Source organism: Oryza brachyantha, chromosome 6, assembly GCF_000231095.2.
Source record: "Oryza brachyantha chromosome 6, ObraRS2, whole genome shotgun sequence".
Classification (NCBI taxonomy): domain Eukaryota; kingdom Viridiplantae; phylum Streptophyta; class Magnoliopsida; order Poales; family Poaceae; genus Oryza; species Oryza brachyantha.
In genome coordinates this window covers 15,181,906-15,200,399 of record NC_023168.2, presented here as the reverse complement: position 1 = coordinate 15,200,399, position 18,494 = coordinate 15,181,906, and the positions used below count along the sequence as shown (strand labels likewise).

The window sequence follows — 18,494 nt, the reverse complement described above, 5'->3', positions numbered from 1 at the left end:
TCGCACAAAAATGGCTTCGGTAGAATACCATCAATAAAACGGGCATCATTGAAATACCATTCACAAGCTATGGGTGTTCAATACAATGGCATTTTTTAGGTTTCTTGCATCTCAGAATTATTTTTCCTTAGTTGCATATTTTCTCGGATGTTTTTATCCCTGGGTCAACAAAGTTGAATCGCACGGTGAGAGAAAGGAGATTGGAATCGATGAGATAGAAGACGAAGGCAAACAGAGAAGGGTTCAAGTGGCACCGCCGGTGCCGCCCACCACTGTTCTGTCGGTTGGCGCATCACTCTACCCTTCCTCCCACCCACCGTGCCTATCCCAGGAATGACGACGCCTTTCTTCGCCACCCTCGAGCTTGGCGCTCCTTGCACCCCTACCTAGTCGCTCCCCGCCACTATCGACCCCGCTGCCACATGCGCTGTCGGCACTCGCAGCCACTGCGACTGCCCCCATCCACTACCCCCGAACCCTACCGTCTCTCGCTCGAACCCTGCCGTGCAGTGGATGACCGCATGAACTCTAGGTGTCCACAGCGCTGCCACCAATGGTGGAGGGCACCACAGCCTTGTTGGTGGTCGAGGCGCGGATGCAGGAGAAGGTGTAGAGCTTTGGTGGTCGAGGCGCGGATGCAGGAGAAGGTGTAGAGCTTGCTCCATTGCAGGCGGTCGCGCCGCCACCTGTCAGTATGACCCATACCTTGGCACCTCTCGGTGTTGGGGCCTCCGATTCCGGCTAAGCATAGCTCAACATTGGCGTCTCACAAGCTCAAAAATTTCAAAACAAATAGTCCCCATCGACAGGAGGGATGATAAAAAGAGAGCGAGGAGAAAAATCGCGCATAGGGAGAGGAAAAAAAGCCCAGGAGTAATTTCAACACAAAATATATTAAAAGAGAGCAATTTTTCCATTAGTCCAAAATTATAAAAATAACAATGTGACAAACAGTGGTTTGTTTAAGGATGGTATTTTAACGAAGCCCGTGGTATTTTACGAAAACCATCGTTCCACGGTAACGGTAACGGCAGAACACACCGTACTACAGCGCCTGGAGGGTGATAATGCAAATCTGGAAACTACCAAGTACTGGATCACAAATATCACATCTACGAATCCTTCCGAGCTCCGGCGACGTGGCCGGCCTATTCGGCTATTCCTCTCCTCCGCGGCGCGGCGATTCGTCTCCTCCGCAACCTCGCCCGAGCCCCCTTCTCCTCCTCCCGGCGGCGGCGGCGGCGGATGGCCTCTTCTGCGTCGTCCGCGGCGGCGACCCCGGCAGAGCCGCCCCGCCGCGCCCGCGACCGCATCCTCTCCAGCAAGCTCTACTTCGACGTCCCGGGCTCCAAGGTCGGTCGCCGGCGGCGGCGGAGAGATTCCTCCTCTTCCCTAGAAACGGCGCCAAAGCTAGCTAGACGCCGCCGCGCTCCTCCTGTCACTACTCTCCTTCACCTGTTAATTCCAGCTGGTCGTCACCGCAGCTGCGTCTGTTCCCTGCAGGCTCCGGTGGTCTACTCGCCGGCGTACGACATCTCCTTCCTCGGAATCGAGAAGCTGTGAGCTGCCTACCTGCCCGCGTATATGCGCGCGTCGTCTCTGTTGCCTCACTGCGCGTGCGCGCGCGCGCGCGCGGGACGTCTTTGTGGTTGTGCAGGCACCCGTTCGATTCCTCCAAATGGGGACGCATATGCAGGTTCCTCACCAAGGAAGGGCACCTGGAGAAGAACCGAGTGGTGGAGCCATTGGAAGCATCCAAGGACGATTTGCTGGTGGTAAGAACGAGCAATCGGCCGAAGTAAATGATCTCTTATTTTTGTGTGGTTCAGAACTAATTACTTTGGTCTGAATTGTCCTGAACTAGTTTGTCTGCTTAACCACCAGGTGCACTCAGAGTCGTACCTGAACAGCCTCAAGAGCAGCCTGAAGGTTGCCTCCATTGTAGAGGTACTGATTGTGATTGCTCAAGCAGAAGTGGAATTTGCATGTTTAGCCGAAATTATGTGTTGTGCTGTGCAGCCAGCTAATGGGCTTCTTGCATCTTAGGTTCCTCCTGTAGCGCTTATTCCTAATTGGCTTGTGCAGCAAAAGCTACTGTACCCTTTCAGGAAACAGGTGATGTCTTGTGATTATTGATTTGGAGATTTGGTGCTCGAAGCTGTATTGTTGGTATTTGAAAGGCTAATTTTTCATTCCTTAGGTTGGTGGGTCCATTCTATCGGCCAAGCTTGCACTAGAGAGAGGATGGGCCATTAATGTTGGTGGGGGGTTTCACCATTGTTCTGCAGAGGAGGGGGGTGGGTTTTGTGCATATGCTGATATTTCTCTCTGCATTCAGTTTGCTTTTGTCCGTCTAAATGTTTCAAGGTGAGGAACTCATTATTGGCAGGACAGCGACTGTACCATTTGTAGCAACTTCCTCCTTTTGTCCTGCATTTTTTTTTTCCAAATGTCACTATATTTTGTAAGGCCGTAAGCTATTTTTTTTCTTCTAAAGAAGGTAACAAAACTTATAATCATGGTTTTGGATCCAATAAATATGCACAAATTATCCTCCCAACCTGTTGCCTTGATTGCTGGGAAATGAGTTTAGTCATCATCCTGAGAGATAAGGTGCCACACCAGGCTATGTTATGTTGTTGGCTTCTATATACTATCTGCATTGTCGAACATCCTTTATCATACCAACACTTTTCTTTACTAGGAAGGTTTATGATACTAGTACCATTTAACATGCAATGTTCTTTTCTAGTTGCATGTTGCATTAACTGGTAGTGGTGCACTGGTGCAAACTTTTATGCCCATTCTATACTATTAAATTTATCTTCATACCATCCTAATTGTTCAAAATATTTTTAGAGTAATGATCATAGATCTGGATGCCCACCAAGGAAATGGCCATGAAAAGGATTTTGCTAATGATGGTATGACATTTATTTTCTCTGAACATTTTCTGTTCAATATATATGTCATCATGATGCCAATTCTCTTGCAGGAAGAGTTTATACGTTGGATATGTACAATGCTGGAATATATCCCTTTGTAAGAATAATATCTGGAATATATGGCTTTGTGGTTATACAAGTTTTGTGTCGGTCATGGTGTAGGCTGTAGAGGCCACTTCCCTAGATTTTGATTGTCTCTTCTATTGAGAATAATTTCAACCTATGTATATATACTCCCATCTTTTGGGGCACAACTTTTGCTATGCATTAGGTTTAGACGACCTTTATTGAACATATATGAAAAATGAAACTCAAACCGTTAATTACTAAAATTTATACAATAGTCTTATTTGAATGTTATGGTGTTTAATCTAAAGAAATGTTCCAATGTTTCATGTAGATTTTGACCAACTTCCAAGTCCAGTCCTTGTATATTATTATTCCCTTTCCCAATTAGTACCGTCTATTTTCTGACTTCCTATGTAAACTGACATAACTTTATTTTAGGACCATGTTGCTAAGCGGTACATTGATCAAAAAGTTGAGCTAGCTGTAAGTTGCGTCATGGACACTGTTTGTTATTTATTGATTATTGCGTAATCCAAATTTGAGTTGGATTTCTTATGACGTGATTGTGCTTTGTGCATTCTAGAGTGGGACAAAAACAGATGACTACTTGGATCAACTTGATAAGGCCTTTAAGGTATCTTACACTTCTAATGGTGTGGTGTGGAAAATCGGCAGTTACATGATGTTTTCCTGTACCTACTTCCTAGTGCATTTTTAAGAGGATTTCTTAGGTCAAATATAACATTCCGAGGTGTCAATTTTGACTGATATATGCCCAGAGTTTTGAAAGTGAACAAAAAACTTGTTTTCTACTAGTTTGGCTTTCAATATCAAGTTAAATTGCATCCATGGTGTTGAGTAAATTTTTAGTCTCTGTGCTCAAGGAGGTTGAGATGTCAAAAGCAAAATAGTACTTCATGCCCAGTGCTTTATTGACAATACTGATAGTCTCCGTATTGGTAACTTTATGTGCTTGAATGTCAGAAGCATACTTCTGTTCCTCCATATATCTGCAAAATGGCTGCACTTTGAACCATTAAAATTTTTTACCAAACTTGTTACTTGCATGTTCCTCTTGGAGCATATTTGCAGGCCTCAAAAAGTAGATTTCAGCCACAGTTGATTGTTTATAATGCTGGGACAGATATCCTGGATGGTGATCCTTTGGGAAGATTGAAGGTAACTATTTGGAACAATACATATTTCACAAAGATAAAATCGATTGATAAAGCAATATAATATGTTCCCTACTTAAGCTGGATTCTGTTCCAGTGATTCCTAGGTCCTATCACCCCCATATTTTCGCTTTTGTTTATGCCTATAAGCCAAATTTAAATCTTCAACCTTAAATTTAGAGTTGATTTTGATATTTTTGCTAAAGTTTATTTTTCAGCATTGAATTTTACATCGCTAAGAATATGTATATAAAAGTTTTATTTACAAATTATTTTTTGTTTGTATATATGCTATTTGACTTTTTTCATGAAAAAGCCAAACAATCACCCACCTCTGTCTTGTGAACAAGACAAATAAGGAAATTTTATTCAACACAAAAGTTTTACGTACTGTGCACCAAATTTTCATCTATCCTGTGACTGAACTCAACATGGTTTCTCTCACTTTCCAGATAAGTCCCGAGGGTGTGGTGATCAGAGATGAAAAGGTGTTTCGGTTTGCAAAGGATCAAAACATCCCACTGCTCATGCTGACATCAGGTAAGTACTAACTCATTTTATGGTATTTTCTACCAATCATATCATAGGAAACCTCTAATGCCATGGTATTCATGCACACTTTCCATCTCCCCCTTCTCAGGAGGCTACATGAAGTCAAGTGCCCGAGTGATCGCCGATTCGATAATCAATCTCTCGAATAAAAACTTAATAGAGCTTGGTAACCAGTTGGGCTAAACGATTGCTTGACCTGAAGCAACAGATCCACCAGATGTATATATCCTGTCTATGAGAGTCTTACACTGATGTGATAATGGCATTAATATAAGCCACAAAATCGTTATCAACTGACACAGGTCACCTTGTACATAAATCCTGACTTGATGTCCCATTCTCAATTTTGTTGTTGGCTTCTACTATCTCCGTTTCATATTAGCATATTGTAAATCTTTCTAGCTTTGTCATTCTAAATTTATTCATGGATGAATGTATATAATTTATATATGTGTTTAGATTCATTAGCATCCATATGTATCTAGGCAATACTAGAAAGACTTACACTGTAAAACAGAGAGAAAAACGGAGGGAGGAGGGAGTACGTGGTAATATTTTCCAGCTGGATTCTGGCTGAAATTCCAGGTTGACTTGACTAGAAATTGCTTGGGATGGGCAGTCTATTTCAGAACTTACAAATAACCTAGCTACGTGTTAGCATGCCCATTCAAGAATCAAGGGTTCCCTCTCGAGATTACCAGACTGTCATGTTTTTCTGAATGTATAAAAAGAGTTACCTGAAACTTGACGAAGACCTACTTTGATGCAGTTGATAATTTAAATATTCAGTTAACTAGGTGTGGCGAAAAAGGAACAAAACAAAGAAAAAAATTGCAGCATCTGTAAGCAACAATTAATCATTAAGCCATGAGAGTCACAAAATTTTGCATTACACAGACTGAATATAACTAGGTACTCCTAAATTCCTAACAAATACTCCGAACTCTCAGCTCACACTACGAAAGCAAAGTGCTAAGAAATACTAAATTAATTAATCACCTAAAAGAAGCAACAAGACACTAAAAAAAATGACTGAAGTGAAAACTGAAAACTACCATTGGCACCAAACATCGCCATCTCTTGCCCTCTCCAGTTAGCCTCACCTCCTCCTCCCTGATCCGGTCAAAACTGGCGTGCCCTGCTCCCGCCGCCGCCTACGGCGATGCCGCCGGCGGCGGCGGCGCCACCGGCACCGCGCCGTCGACGGCCTCCGTCACGGCTTCCTTCAGCGATGTCTCGTCGCAGACGTCGCCGGCCTACAGCAAATGTTTGACAAGTACTCTCTTGTCAAGCTTCCTGAGCAAGTACTCTGACCATGCAATGCATCTGTCTACCTTGTGTACTTTTCAGTATGGACAGTTAGGTGAAACTTCTCCTCGCTGACTGAATTTGTTGCTTATACTAGCCCCGTTTAGGTCCTGTTTAGTTTCCAAAATTTTTTTTTCAAAAACATCACGTTAATTTTTTGGACACCTAAATAAAGTATTAAATATATATGAACATTAAAACTAATTACGCAGTTATGGAGGAAATCATGAGATGGATCTTTTGAGCCTAATTAGTACATGATTAGCCATAATGCTACAGTAACCAACATTTGCTAATGACGAATTAATTAGACTCAAAAAATTCGTCTTGCGGTTTTCAGGCAAAATCGGAAATTTGTTTTGTAATTAGACTACGTTTAATACTTTAAATGTGTGACTGTTACGCGTTGATGTGACCTCTCTCCCAAAATTTTTCCAACTAAACGTAGCCTTAGTTTTTAAAAAGTTTTCCCCAAAAACATCATATCGAGTTTTTAAATACCTAAATAAAACATTAAATATACATGAACATTAAAACTAATTACACAATTATGGGGGAAATCGTGAGACGAATCTTTTGAGCCTAATTACTATTACCTCCGTCCCGAAATAAGATCATTTTTCAGTTTTTTAATACAATGATGTTTTGACTCTTCGTCTTATTTGAAATTTTTTTGCGATTAATATTTTTATTTTTACTAGTACTTTATGCGTGACTAATTTTTTAAAGTTTTTTTTACAAATTTTTCAAATAAGACGAATGGTCAAACGTTAAACACGGAAAAACAAAAAAATAAAATTATTATGGGACCGATGTAGTACATGATTAGCTATAAGTGATATAGTAACCTACATATGCTAATGACAGATTAATTAGGCTCAAAAGATTCATCTTGTAGTTTCTTAGCAGAATTTGTAATTTATTTTATAATTAGACTACATTTAATACTTTAAATATCTGTCCATATATCCGATGTGATGATTTTGCAAAAAAATTTGCAAACTGAACAAGGCCTACTAGTCAGTTTTAACAATAGCAGACAAGTGACGAGTAACATATATGTTACCTTGAATTGATCACATCAACCATGTTTTGATAGATGGATAAAAAAATTAAAAATATGGAAGATGGTTATACAGTTAACTACTACATGTCTCCGTCCACCCCAAAATATAGCTGCCTTTGTAGTTCAAAGGGTAGCTATATTTTTTCGGAGGTAGTATAAAAGAATCGCAGGTGTAATTTGAAAAGTATTTTACTTGAGGAGACCGTCATTGATAATCCTTTAAATGGTGCATAAAAATTTCCATGTTGGCCAAGAACATACATGGAAAAAGCTACCTTAAATTAGTTCTAAATTAACTTTCAACTCATAAACGTAATAAACTACTCCTCTGGCATGAAGCTGGAGTTGGAACGAGGGTAATAGAGAGCTTAATTGGTGAAGTGAGTCGTGTCTTAAGGGCTAATTCAAATAGCTAGGTAAATTAAATTCTAGTTTGACCTATGGGGCAATGTGGTCAACCGTTTTGATTGATGCAAACCCATAGTCCAGATTCTTTATACATACATCTGATCATGCTAGCTCCTTTTTCTCAGACATTTCAAAGATTTTGTGCGACGTTCTAAGCCAGGTCAAGCAAATTGATCTTCCTCATCCCTTCCTGTTAAGAACGATATAGTACGCAAGACCTCGTGAAAGTGAATCACCAAGCAGCGAGCATCATTGACTTTTTAATTTAACATCATTGACTTTTCGATCTACATTTGACTATTCGTCTTATTTAAAATTTATATGTAAATATGTCAAATTATAGGTTACGCTTAAAATATCTTTAGTGATAAATTAAATTACAACAAAAAATATTAATTATGTATTTTTTAAATAATAGTATTCGTCAATAAAGATATAGAATTTTATGTACTTGCTAACTGTTCAACCTGATGTCTATGCGCATCTAAAAAGATCTAAGACCTCCTTTAAAGTGGAGGAGTTTTACATGATTTTTGTGTTTGCCTGTAACTCCGTAGGTTTTCTTATATAACATCGTCGACTTTTTAAACTACGTTTTGACTTTTTAGCTTGTTTAATTTTTTACGTAAATATATAAAATTATAAATCATGATTAGAGTGTCTCTGGTGATAAATCAAATTATAACAAAATAATCAATGACTATGTAAATCTTTTTGAATAAAACGAATGGTCCAACTTAGATTAAAAGTGAACCATTTCAAATGCAAAATTTATACGGAATATAAAATTTCATGTGTTCGAAAAGGAGACGAGATGTGATGGTAGAGATCGTACCGTGACACGCAGTGTGAGACTGGCCTGTGCAAGCGAGCTGTCCCTTTGCCTCGCGTCGACGGACACCACGCCGAAGCGGCCCATCCCTCTCAGCCGCGAGAGCACGGCGACGACGAGCTTCGACACGTCGCACTCGGCGCGCACCGCCACCCTGATGCTCACCTCCCGGGACCGATGCGACGCCGACGCCGATGATCCGACGATGGCCACGTCGACGCGTACCCTCTCCGACGACTCCTCGCCGCTGCCACCGCCGAAGGCTGCGGTCTGCTGGGGCTCGCCGGCAATGGCATGCATGGCGAGCTGCGCCTCCAGCTGCCGGTTCTTCTCCTCGAGCTCCGACACCTGCGATATCAGCTTGTCCATGTACTCCGTCGTGTTGGCGAGAACCGCCGCCTTGTCTCTCTACAGATGATAAATTGGTTCATCGAAGTTGCAAATCGCATTGATTTTTCTCGAACGCGTAAAAGATTTGCGCGTTAATATATTAGAGAGCAAATCGCATTGAGAAAATAGTGAAACGAGAGATGAGTAACGATGAGTAAGCGATGCTTGATCTTGTTTTCTTGTACCTTTGATCCGGGTGGGAGCAATGCTCTGAGCGTCTGGAAGCTGTCGTTGATCCGCTCTCGCCGGCGACGCTCCGAGATCATGTGGTGCAGCTGGCTGCTGCTGGGCGGCGGAGGGGGCGGCGCTAAAGCGGCGCGCGTGTCTCGCTGGCGCGCCGCCGCGAGCTCCTGGTTGCGCGTTGCCGTGTACACGCTGGCCAGGAGCGAGATGCCCGTCTTTATCATCCTCTGGCCCGGCGCGCCCGGCGGCCGCAGCCGTGCCCGCGGCGAGAGCGCGGCGTTGTAAGCCTTGAACGCCGTTGCCCGGCGCGGTGGCGATGCGGGACGCACGCTGCGCCGGACGGGAGGATGCAACGGAGGAGGCGGCGGGGCGGGCGAGGTGGAGATGACCGCGAGCATTGCCTGCGCCATCGTCGCGTCGTCTTCGGAGACGGGGAACTCGCCGTAGACAGGCGCGAGTAGGTCGCCGTGCATTGGAGACGGAAGCGGCGACGGTTGCTGTGGTAGTGCTCGCGTTCGCGTCGACGGCTCCACGGCGGCGGCTGCGGCGGCCGCGGTGACCGACGTCGACATCGAGCGAACGAACGAGGAGTACTCCGGGCTCCCGACGGACAGCGACAGCAGCGAGGAGGACGAGGAGGACGGCGGCGGCATCTGGAGGAGCTCCTCCAGGATCGACTGCCGCACCTCATTCGCCACCGCCGCAGCGGACGCCGCCGATGCGGTCGACAGGCCGACCTCGATCTCCCCGCTCTCGCATCCCATGAACACCGCCATCTGCCATGACACGAAATTAACCACCTCGCTCATCGATCCAGCTATCCACGGCTGTGCCATTGATGCAATGCATCGTTCTTACCTCCGTGCCCGTTTCCCGGTAGAACTGCTGCTGCACCTGCAGCAACGCCGACGCCGTCAGGTCGGGCTCCGGCAGCTCCATGCACGCGGCGCCCTCCTTGTACGCCCACCCCGGCACGCACCTGCACGCACGCCAGCTCTCTCAACTCTGACCACAACCGCAAGAGAGCTTCAATGCACGGTCGCCGTAGCTTACCCGCTCACGGTGGCGCAGATCGCGCCCCGGTACGCCTCGAACATCTCCAGCGCGCGATCGCCGCCGCCGCCGCCGATCCACGCGTCCAAGCAGAACAAATGGCTGCACGCGCGCGCGCACACAGGCGTACGTAAGAACACCGAAAGAAACAGAAGCGACCGACCGACAGGGACAGCAGAGAAGGGCAGCGCTCGCTCACTCGGGCTGGAGGCCGGCGACCGCCGCCGGCGCCCAGAGGCAGAGGTAGATGCTGCCCGGGACGCGCGCCGCCGCGCGCCCCATGGCCCGCGCCCGGGCCCCCGGCGGGAGCGCGAAGATGGCGTCCATATGACCGCACGCGGGCTCTGCCTCTCATCTCACGACACGCCGCGCACGCGCGCGCCGCGCCGCGCCTATGTACGCGTCCATGGGAGGAGGAGGAGGAATGGAGGGAAAGGACATGGTTGGTGGGAAGGCGAGCGTTTGAAAAGTTGGAGACGAAGCTGCAGAGAAAGGGTCGTCGTCACGGTCACACCCGGATCAGTTCAACGGTTCGGAGTGTTTCAACTTTCAATTCGGCCGATCATAATTATCCCAATTATAATATGGAGAATATTTTTCATGCAATATAATGCAGGGGGCATCCAAATTTGATAATATGTTATTAGTTTTTTGAATTGACGTTGCTACGTTTGATTATTTGTCTTATTCAAAAGATTTATATAATTATTGATTGTTTTATTATGATTTAATTTATTACTAAAGTAACTTTAAGTATGATTTATAATTTTGCTTATTTGGAAATTTTTTTAATAAGACGAAGGGTCAAACGTAAATACAGAAGTCCATGGGGTCAACTAAAAATCAAAGGGAGTATACTTTAGTAAAAAAATACCACACATTTCTAAAATTATTTTAGAGAAATGTATACGTGTGCATACACCACACACATTATGAAAATATTGAATTAGGAGAGAAATCCTATGATCTACTGTATATTGCACTGACTCTGATAGGTGTATTTATAGCGTACATAGGAGATAGAAACTTGAAGTACAAGATAAGTATTTTATCATATCTCTGTAGGATATTGTCTTTTATCTCTATAGTTTCTATTAGACTCTGTTATCTCCAACCGTATATATTTATATCTCTAACATTCCTCCTCAGTCGTAATGGGAGCAAAGCGAACATTTGCGATTGGATTTAAAATATTGTGTTTCATCATCTTTTCATCTCTATTTTTCCATCATCAATTGCATCTCTGATGAATAGTTCTCTACTTCGGTGACTACGTCCCCATATGTGTCGTCTTGGTCATCTATCTTGATGACTACATCCCTTCTGTGCCATCCCTTGTCCCTCTCACTTTATACTTATAAAACTGGCGGATGCATCTCCTAACATGGAACAAAAGCCAGGAACAAACCCCTAACCTAAGAACTAATAAAATATCTAGCAAAATGCATGCGAAGATTTGTGTTTTGCTATTAATTTCTACGACTCCTTTAATTAACGGATTCGTTGAGTATGGTGAGCTTGCTAGATCAGGGTTCATAATCGATTGAGAAATACTAGGGTTTAGTGGAAGAATGGGGTGAAGGGAGGTTGATGGTGGTACCCTTAGGGGCTAAAAAAATGAGAGGCGATGTTGGCCAAAAAAAGGAGATGCTCCTGTAGTCCTATGGTATCGGTGTAGTTGAAGTTGGAGAAAACGAAGTCTGGGGCAAAGGGACAGTAATAGGGCCATGTTCTTTTTTCTAATTATCGATGATAGATTATCAGTCACACCTCCCAAACTTCTAATTCACCTATTCTAAAATAACGCCATCTTTCCAATTTAAATTTTAAACTAGAATGATGCTATTTTAGAACAAATGGAGTAAATGATGTAATTTGTACATCAATTTTTCATATTCAAGTTTTTCATCTATCATTTTGCAAAATGTTTTACTTCGTGGTAAGTTTTATAGCTATCATATCATAGATAACTCACACAACCACGAGAAAAGAATAGGGCCAGGGTGGCGACGATAAGTTGTGTACACAATCATATTGCTTATATTGCTTATGCGGAAATTTAGGGGTAATTGTTTTGGCTTTTTCAGAGAAAAAAATGATATATTTGTAAATAAAACTTTTATATACATTTTCTTAGCGATTAAAAGCCAAGATTTAAAAATAAATTACGATGAAAAACAATCCTAAAATGTATTAAAAATTCAAATATTGGCTCATAAAACATAAACGAAAAACGGGGTATCAATTTTCTGCCTGCCTGCTTATAAGTTTCCTAACCACATTCTATGAAATGTTTGAACTTGGGAAGACAAAAACCAGGGGGCACTACCTCATTCCATCAAGGATTTCCATATGGACATCTGCCCTTTTTCAGAGATTTCCTCGGACCAGTTGCGTTCTTCTAGAAGATTATATGATAGATTAATCAGCCAAAGCTTTTTTCTTCTCTTCACCGTTGATTCCCTTCTCTGATTTTTCCATTTTCCCATTCAAGGCTTCAGGCTAATCTGAAAGCTGTGGAAAGTCAGCAGTAACCTCTGAAGCTCATCTGAAGCCGTACAAGTCAGAATTCAGCGCCCTTTCAACGCCAGTCTAATCCCCCCAGCATGCCTCCTGCATCTGAACCAGGCAGGAATCATCCATGGCCACATCCTCGTACTTTCTACCTGCAATTAATTATTATCTCCGTTCCAAAAAACTTCATTTTTTAATTTTTACGTTAAACGTTTGACCATCTATCTTATTTAAAAAATTAAAAAAAAACTTAAAAAAATAGTCACGTATAAAATATTATTTATATTTTATCATATAATAACAATAAAATATCTATACTACTTTAAATATCTCTAGTGGTGGTGGCAGTGAATCTGCCACCCCCGCTGCTTTCTACATTTTTTTTTGTAAATTAGCTAATGGTATTTCCTGATATTATAGAATATTTTATATTTGGTTCAAACAAGTGATATTAGCATAGTTGATATAAAATTTCCTATAACATTTTGTAATACATTTTCATAGCAGAGTATGGGTATTTTGCTAGTTAATCATTTTTCTTTCAAACACGAAAAGTCAAAGATTGTATCTAAAAACTAAAAAATAAACTTATTTTGGGACGGAGGGAGTACCAAGTTAATATCCATTGTTCCTTTGATTAATACATATGGTGACTGTTTGGGTGTTTCATGAAAAATCAAACAATATATTTGCAAATAAAAAAAATAAATTTAGTTCTAACACTAAATTGAAGTGTGAATATATAGTTCAAATGAGTTGATGGTGTGCGCCAAATGGATACTAGTACGATATATTAGTAGTACATACAAGGACATGATCAGTGGAATTTTCTTAAAGATTAGAAGTGGCATTATAGTATTTTTGTATTTTACTTTAATCCATGTAACCTAACTTTTCATGTCATTGGCGGGCGGCAGTACGTGTTGCCTATGGTGAAGAGCAGGAGTAGGGGGCAGATTTATGAAAATGCCCCCATAAAATACATATAAAGATATATCTACCATTTTAAATTCTATATTACAATCAAATTAAGTGGAAGATCAAATTAATCTATACACTTGGGATCGTTTATGTTAGCAGTATATACTGCTAGTATATTCAGAATTTGTGACCTCTTCCCTGAAATACAATGATAAACGGATATTTCTTCACAATTTTAGCTTACTAATCGCCGGTGACAGAGATAAATCAAGCAGCATCATCGGTGAGGAAAGTTTGCACTCCATATCGTGTGAACAATCCAATTTGTTGGGACTTAAAAAAAAAAGAATACGGGGATTTTACTAGGTGCGCATTCGTACTAATTTCTCTGCTTGAGCACATGCATTTATACTTTTTTATTGGCCTTTGTTATTATATATAATTTGGGATGCAAGGTTGCTAGCCTTCCGGAAGATGGGAATTACAGATAAAATGCAACATAGACCTGCCAGATTGCACGGGAAACTCAGCTAGTTTTTATATATATCCATTAGACAACATGTGCATAGTAAGGGCCCCTTTGAATCACAGGAATGAAAAAACAGAGAAATAGAAAAAATGTATGATTCTGACAGGAATGTACGTGTAAAACAGATAATTGCAAAACATAGGAAAAACGTAGAATGATCGTTTGATTGGACCACAGAAAAAACACATGAATTTAAGATGCCTTAGAGTTATGGGAAGAAGAAACATGAGATAGGACCTCATGTTATTTTTCTCCAAAATCTTTATAGGATTGTCTAATCCATAGGAATTTCAAAGGAAATGTTTTAAATGCTCTCATAGGAATTTTTTTTCATAGGATTAAAATCCTCCAAACTTCTTATGTTCTTCATATAAATCAAAGGGGGTCTAAGAGTAGAGATGGACGTGGATTGGTCCACGGTAATTTAAGATCAGCTTTGCTTCAACTCAACGAATTAAATGAATATTTTTTTTAAAAAAAATAGTTTATTTAGTTAAACTTAAACCCGGTAAGTGTACCGTAGGTCGACCTATTGCCCGTCTGTACGTAAGAGTAAGAGAAAAAAAAAGGTGTGGAACTGTCGAAGGAGAAAAATAAAAGAAAATGCGCTGAATATACATCAAATTACCAAAGCATCGCTAAACTTTCCTATCCTTTAGATCATAGGAGAATACCAGGATACCATGCCACACTATGCCACCGCCATTGACAACTTGTGTCGTTGACTTTTTGTTAGGTAATGGAATTCCTAGTGTTTTGGAGACTAATCGTAGGAGATAATCCCTCTCCTCTTTTATTGCTGACTTTTAGATCTATATTTTGTCATTCATTTTATTCAAAAAATTTATATAATTATTAACTATTTTTGTGATTTAATTTATTACTAAAGGAACTTTAAACACGACTTATAACTTTATATATTTATACAGATATTTGAACGAGACAAATGATCGCCAAGAATTAGCGTCGTCGGATAAAAAATACCAAAAGGAGGATTATTTGGGCGCTAGGGGATGATCTTTTGGTTTTTTTAAGGAATAAACAAATGGTATATTTGTAAATAAAAAATAATTTGTGAATAAAACTTTTATATATGTATTTTTAGCGACCTAAAAGTTAAGGCTGAAAATAAATTATGAAAAAATATACTAAAATTAGCTCTAAATTTAAGTTTAAAAATTTAAATTTTTTACATATAAGAAAAGGCAGAAGTGAAAAGACGAGGGTCTTTCAAATTTCAACGACATCCTTTCCACGAATAGAGGCTGATCAATGGAACACTCCAATCTCCCTGCTTCTTATACAAGGACGCCTCTTCGATGAATAGAGGTTGGTCAATGAAAATACTCCAGCTTATATATGTAATAAATATATCTAAATTTATTAAGCTTGACAGGATACCGTGGATGGAGATATTCAAAACTATACAAAATAAGGTAGAGCCAAAAATAGGAATAATTGTAGTCTAACTAAAGCAACACATCTATATCTAGCCTTGAATATAGGCTTACTAACATATAGTTTAATAAAAGAATATTTTTCATACCCCTAAAAAGTTAGCAGAACCAATATGGAGGAGGGTATAAGCAATCAGATCCACAACCTTTTATTATTTACTAGTATATTGCACATGCATTACAATGAGATTTTATTAAAATGTATCATTACAATGTTATTAATATTAATTTTTACATGTATCATCTCTTAATTATGTAGGATTGCAGCAAAATAAAATACCTACTAGAGGGATGGTGAATGGTAGTTGTAAAAAACTCAAATCTTTTCGCGAAAATAAAAGATTACCTTCATAAAAGCCTTAATGAAGTCTCCGGTCGCACTGCGGTTATGTCACCGGTCAGACCGACGTTGTGTGGCCGGTCAGACCGCTCGCATACCCTCGGTCAAATCGACGTTATGTGGCAAGTCAAACCGCCAGCCTGCCTGCGGTTGGACCGTCGGGATCTTGGAAAAACGCTGATCGACAACACTTCAAGATGTAGATTGAATCTCTCGACTTTTATTGATCAACTAGTGCTTACAAAGTGCATAGAAAGCACTCATAACAAAAACTTTCGATCTAATATCGAAATAGAGTCGGAACCCTAATTTTCTCTCACAAACGGCACCAAAAAGCTCACCGGGGGCATACCCCTCGGTACCTATTTATAACATCGACGTGGCTATGCAAAGCCCACGTATCTAGCATGAATTAGGACCACAATCTCGTGGGAAACCCATCCTTATCCGTAACCAACCATATCTATATCTCTAATACAACAAATCTTCTCAAATCTGGACTCTATCCGAATTCAACTCCATATTCCATACGCACACAGTATCTCTATCGTATGCCATATGGAATCTTCACCAATCACGTGCATTGATCTTTAGCCTAAGTATCCCGCATGATATCTGATCGCCGGACGTTACCTTATCTCCAAGTTGATTCCCGATCCATTATTAGTAAACTCTCCCGAGGCATCAAGACACCTGCACATGAATCACACAAACCTACAATTTTCATATTTTGGTCCTTTTGAAAAACTTATTTTATAAATAAACCCCAAAAAACTTATTGCATAAATAGACATTTTTGACCGCGCCAACGTCATTGGTGCCGTCGTTATATTGGACGGCGCCAATAACATTGGCGTCGTCCTCCAAATGATAATGTTATATTCGTGTGGCAGGAGGACGGCGCCAATGTCTCCTATACAACGACGACACCAATGACATTGGCGCGGTCAAAAAGGTCCATTTGTGCAATAAGTTTTTTCAGGGGGTCTATTTGTCAAATAAGTTTTTTAAAAGGACCAAAATATCAAAATTCCATAAGAAACCAAACTATTTCCAACTTGACTCATTATTAGCAAAACAACATTACCCATACGTATAGAAACCAACTAGAAGTCAAATTCACAAAGAACGAATCCGAAATCGAAAAGAACACCGAAATCTAAGACTGTCGGGGCTGACCTACCAGTCTGACCGCCCACATACCTGCGGTCTGACCGTAGGTGTCTCAATGGTCTGACTGCCTATATACCTGCGGTCTGACCGTCCGGTCAATTTTCAAAAAACATTTAACTCGCAAACCACCAATTTGTTTATCGCAAAAACATGTAGATCACTCCTTGATCTTACAAATTACTGCATAGATTTATTACTGACATGTGGGTCTATTCATTGCACAATTTTTTCTTCCCAGAGAAAATAGAGTTAGTGGAGATGATTGACATACAGGTTTATAGCCATTTTAAAATAGAATTAGGGAGCCGGTGGGATGTGCGATAGATTCATTGGCACCAACCACCGTCACTATAAATATTTATAGGAGTAGAGATGTTATGCAGTCCAAATAAAACCCAATAGGCCAATTTCCATCATCATCAAAGATGTTTGGGCTAACTCTGCGAAGAGAAAAAACACACATGAAGGGCCTAGGGCCCACAGCTACTAATTTCATCTTAATAAATATAGTTTATTCTCTGGAGTCAACACAAAACAATTATACAAATCTTAAAACTTTAATCTACTTTAATCTAGATTAGTAGATTATACCGATCACATCATTAATACGGTTATGCCTCAATGGTCTCCTGGTCTAGTTATAGAGGGTTTTCCTTAGTGTGAGGACCAAGGTTGCCATATCCTAGCGGTAAGTGCAGTTACCTCGGCTTCCATGACAAACCACAAAAGTTTGGATAAAATAATCAAAACAAATAAAATTTAAAATTAGTTTGAATTTGGATATGTTACCGCAGTATTACCATGGCCAATAGCCAGTGGTAAGCCAGTTTACCACACTGGTAAGGTAAACCCATATCAATAGGCCCATCAAGGATGGAATCCACATTTTTTGGGCTGCAGCATACGATTCGAAGAACCATTTTTCTAAAAAAACAACTCGAAGAAGCGTTAACCTTCTACATTATCTATTCTTGGCATTTTAATTGGAGGCCAGGGCTAAAAAAAGAAAACGATGACAAAAAACACTAAATTAATTATAAAATTAGTTCAGAATTCAAAATTACTACCACTTTATAAGCTGAAACAAGCCGATCGATTAACATTTTTTTTGCTCAGCATGGTCCTAGCTAGACATGAAGATAAGGCCTTGCTTTCACCTTTCTCAAAAGGTAGGGCACGACGGGATGCTTGGGATTAGGACACCCTCGTGTATTGTCGGCAGTCGGCTGGATTAAAAGTCGGGAGGACCGGAGGATCAATTCGATTTTGTGTGTTGGGGGGGGGGGGGGGGGGGGGGGTGGGTTGATCCAATCGAGTTTATGTTTGCTTTCGCCTTTTAGAATGTGTTTGCTTTTAGAACGAGGTGAGATATATGGATTGAGTTTATTCATGTTTTTCGGATGGCATGGCCTATCCATCCCTTTGGCACGAGGGGTGCAGTATACTATTTTAATATTTAATAGATAATGTTATTGTTTTTTTATACGTTCGATTACACGTCTTATTAAAAAACTCATGTAATTATTGTTCATGATTAGATTTGTTATTAAATTTATTTTAATTAGAACTTTTATTTTTT

The 18,494-nt window shown here is 40.8% G+C and overlaps 2 protein-coding genes across 2 annotated transcripts; one reads left to right on the top strand and one right to left on the bottom strand.

Moving 5' to 3' along the window:
- Positions 1–1,150: 1,150 nt before the first annotated feature.
- Positions 1,151–5,100, top strand: LOC102720338 (histone deacetylase 2). The gene is made up of 13 exons (XM_015838293.2): positions 1,151–1,353; positions 1,504–1,559; positions 1,658–1,775; positions 1,885–1,947; positions 2,047–2,115; positions 2,201–2,367; positions 2,860–2,924; positions 2,996–3,042; positions 3,453–3,497; positions 3,598–3,648; positions 4,107–4,193; positions 4,642–4,729; positions 4,830–5,100. Exons 1-13 carry the CDS (start codon positions 1,246–1,248, stop codon positions 4,922–4,924), a joined length of 1,059 nt encoding a protein of 352 aa, XP_015693779.1. The 5' UTR covers positions 1,151–1,245; the 3' UTR covers positions 4,925–5,100.
- A 480-nt stretch (positions 5,101–5,580) lies between these two features.
- Positions 5,581–10,308, bottom strand: LOC102720058 (putative transcription factor bHLH041). Its single transcript, XM_040525589.1, is given in 6 exon segments — positions 5,581–5,997; positions 8,359–8,763; positions 8,931–9,704; positions 9,787–9,907; positions 9,982–10,083; positions 10,145–10,308. Coding segments are annotated over 6 exon segments (1,668 nt in total). The 3' UTR covers positions 5,581–5,895.
- Positions 10,309–18,494: the final 8,186 nt, after the last annotated feature.

Excerpts from the sequence above, each read along its gene's own strand:
- LOC102720338 (XM_015838293.2), top strand. The coding sequence starts at position 1,246 with ATGGCCTCTTCTGCGTCGTCCGCGGCGGCGACCCCGGCAGAGCCGCCC. Across the intron at positions 3,498-3,597 it reads ATCAAAAAGTTGAGCTAGCT|AGTGGGACAAAAACAGATGA; the intron begins GTAAGTTGCGTC and ends TGTGCATTCTAG. Across the intron at positions 3,649-4,106 it reads AACTTGATAAGGCCTTTAAG|GCCTCAAAAAGTAGATTTCA; the intron begins GTATCTTACACT and ends GCATATTTGCAG.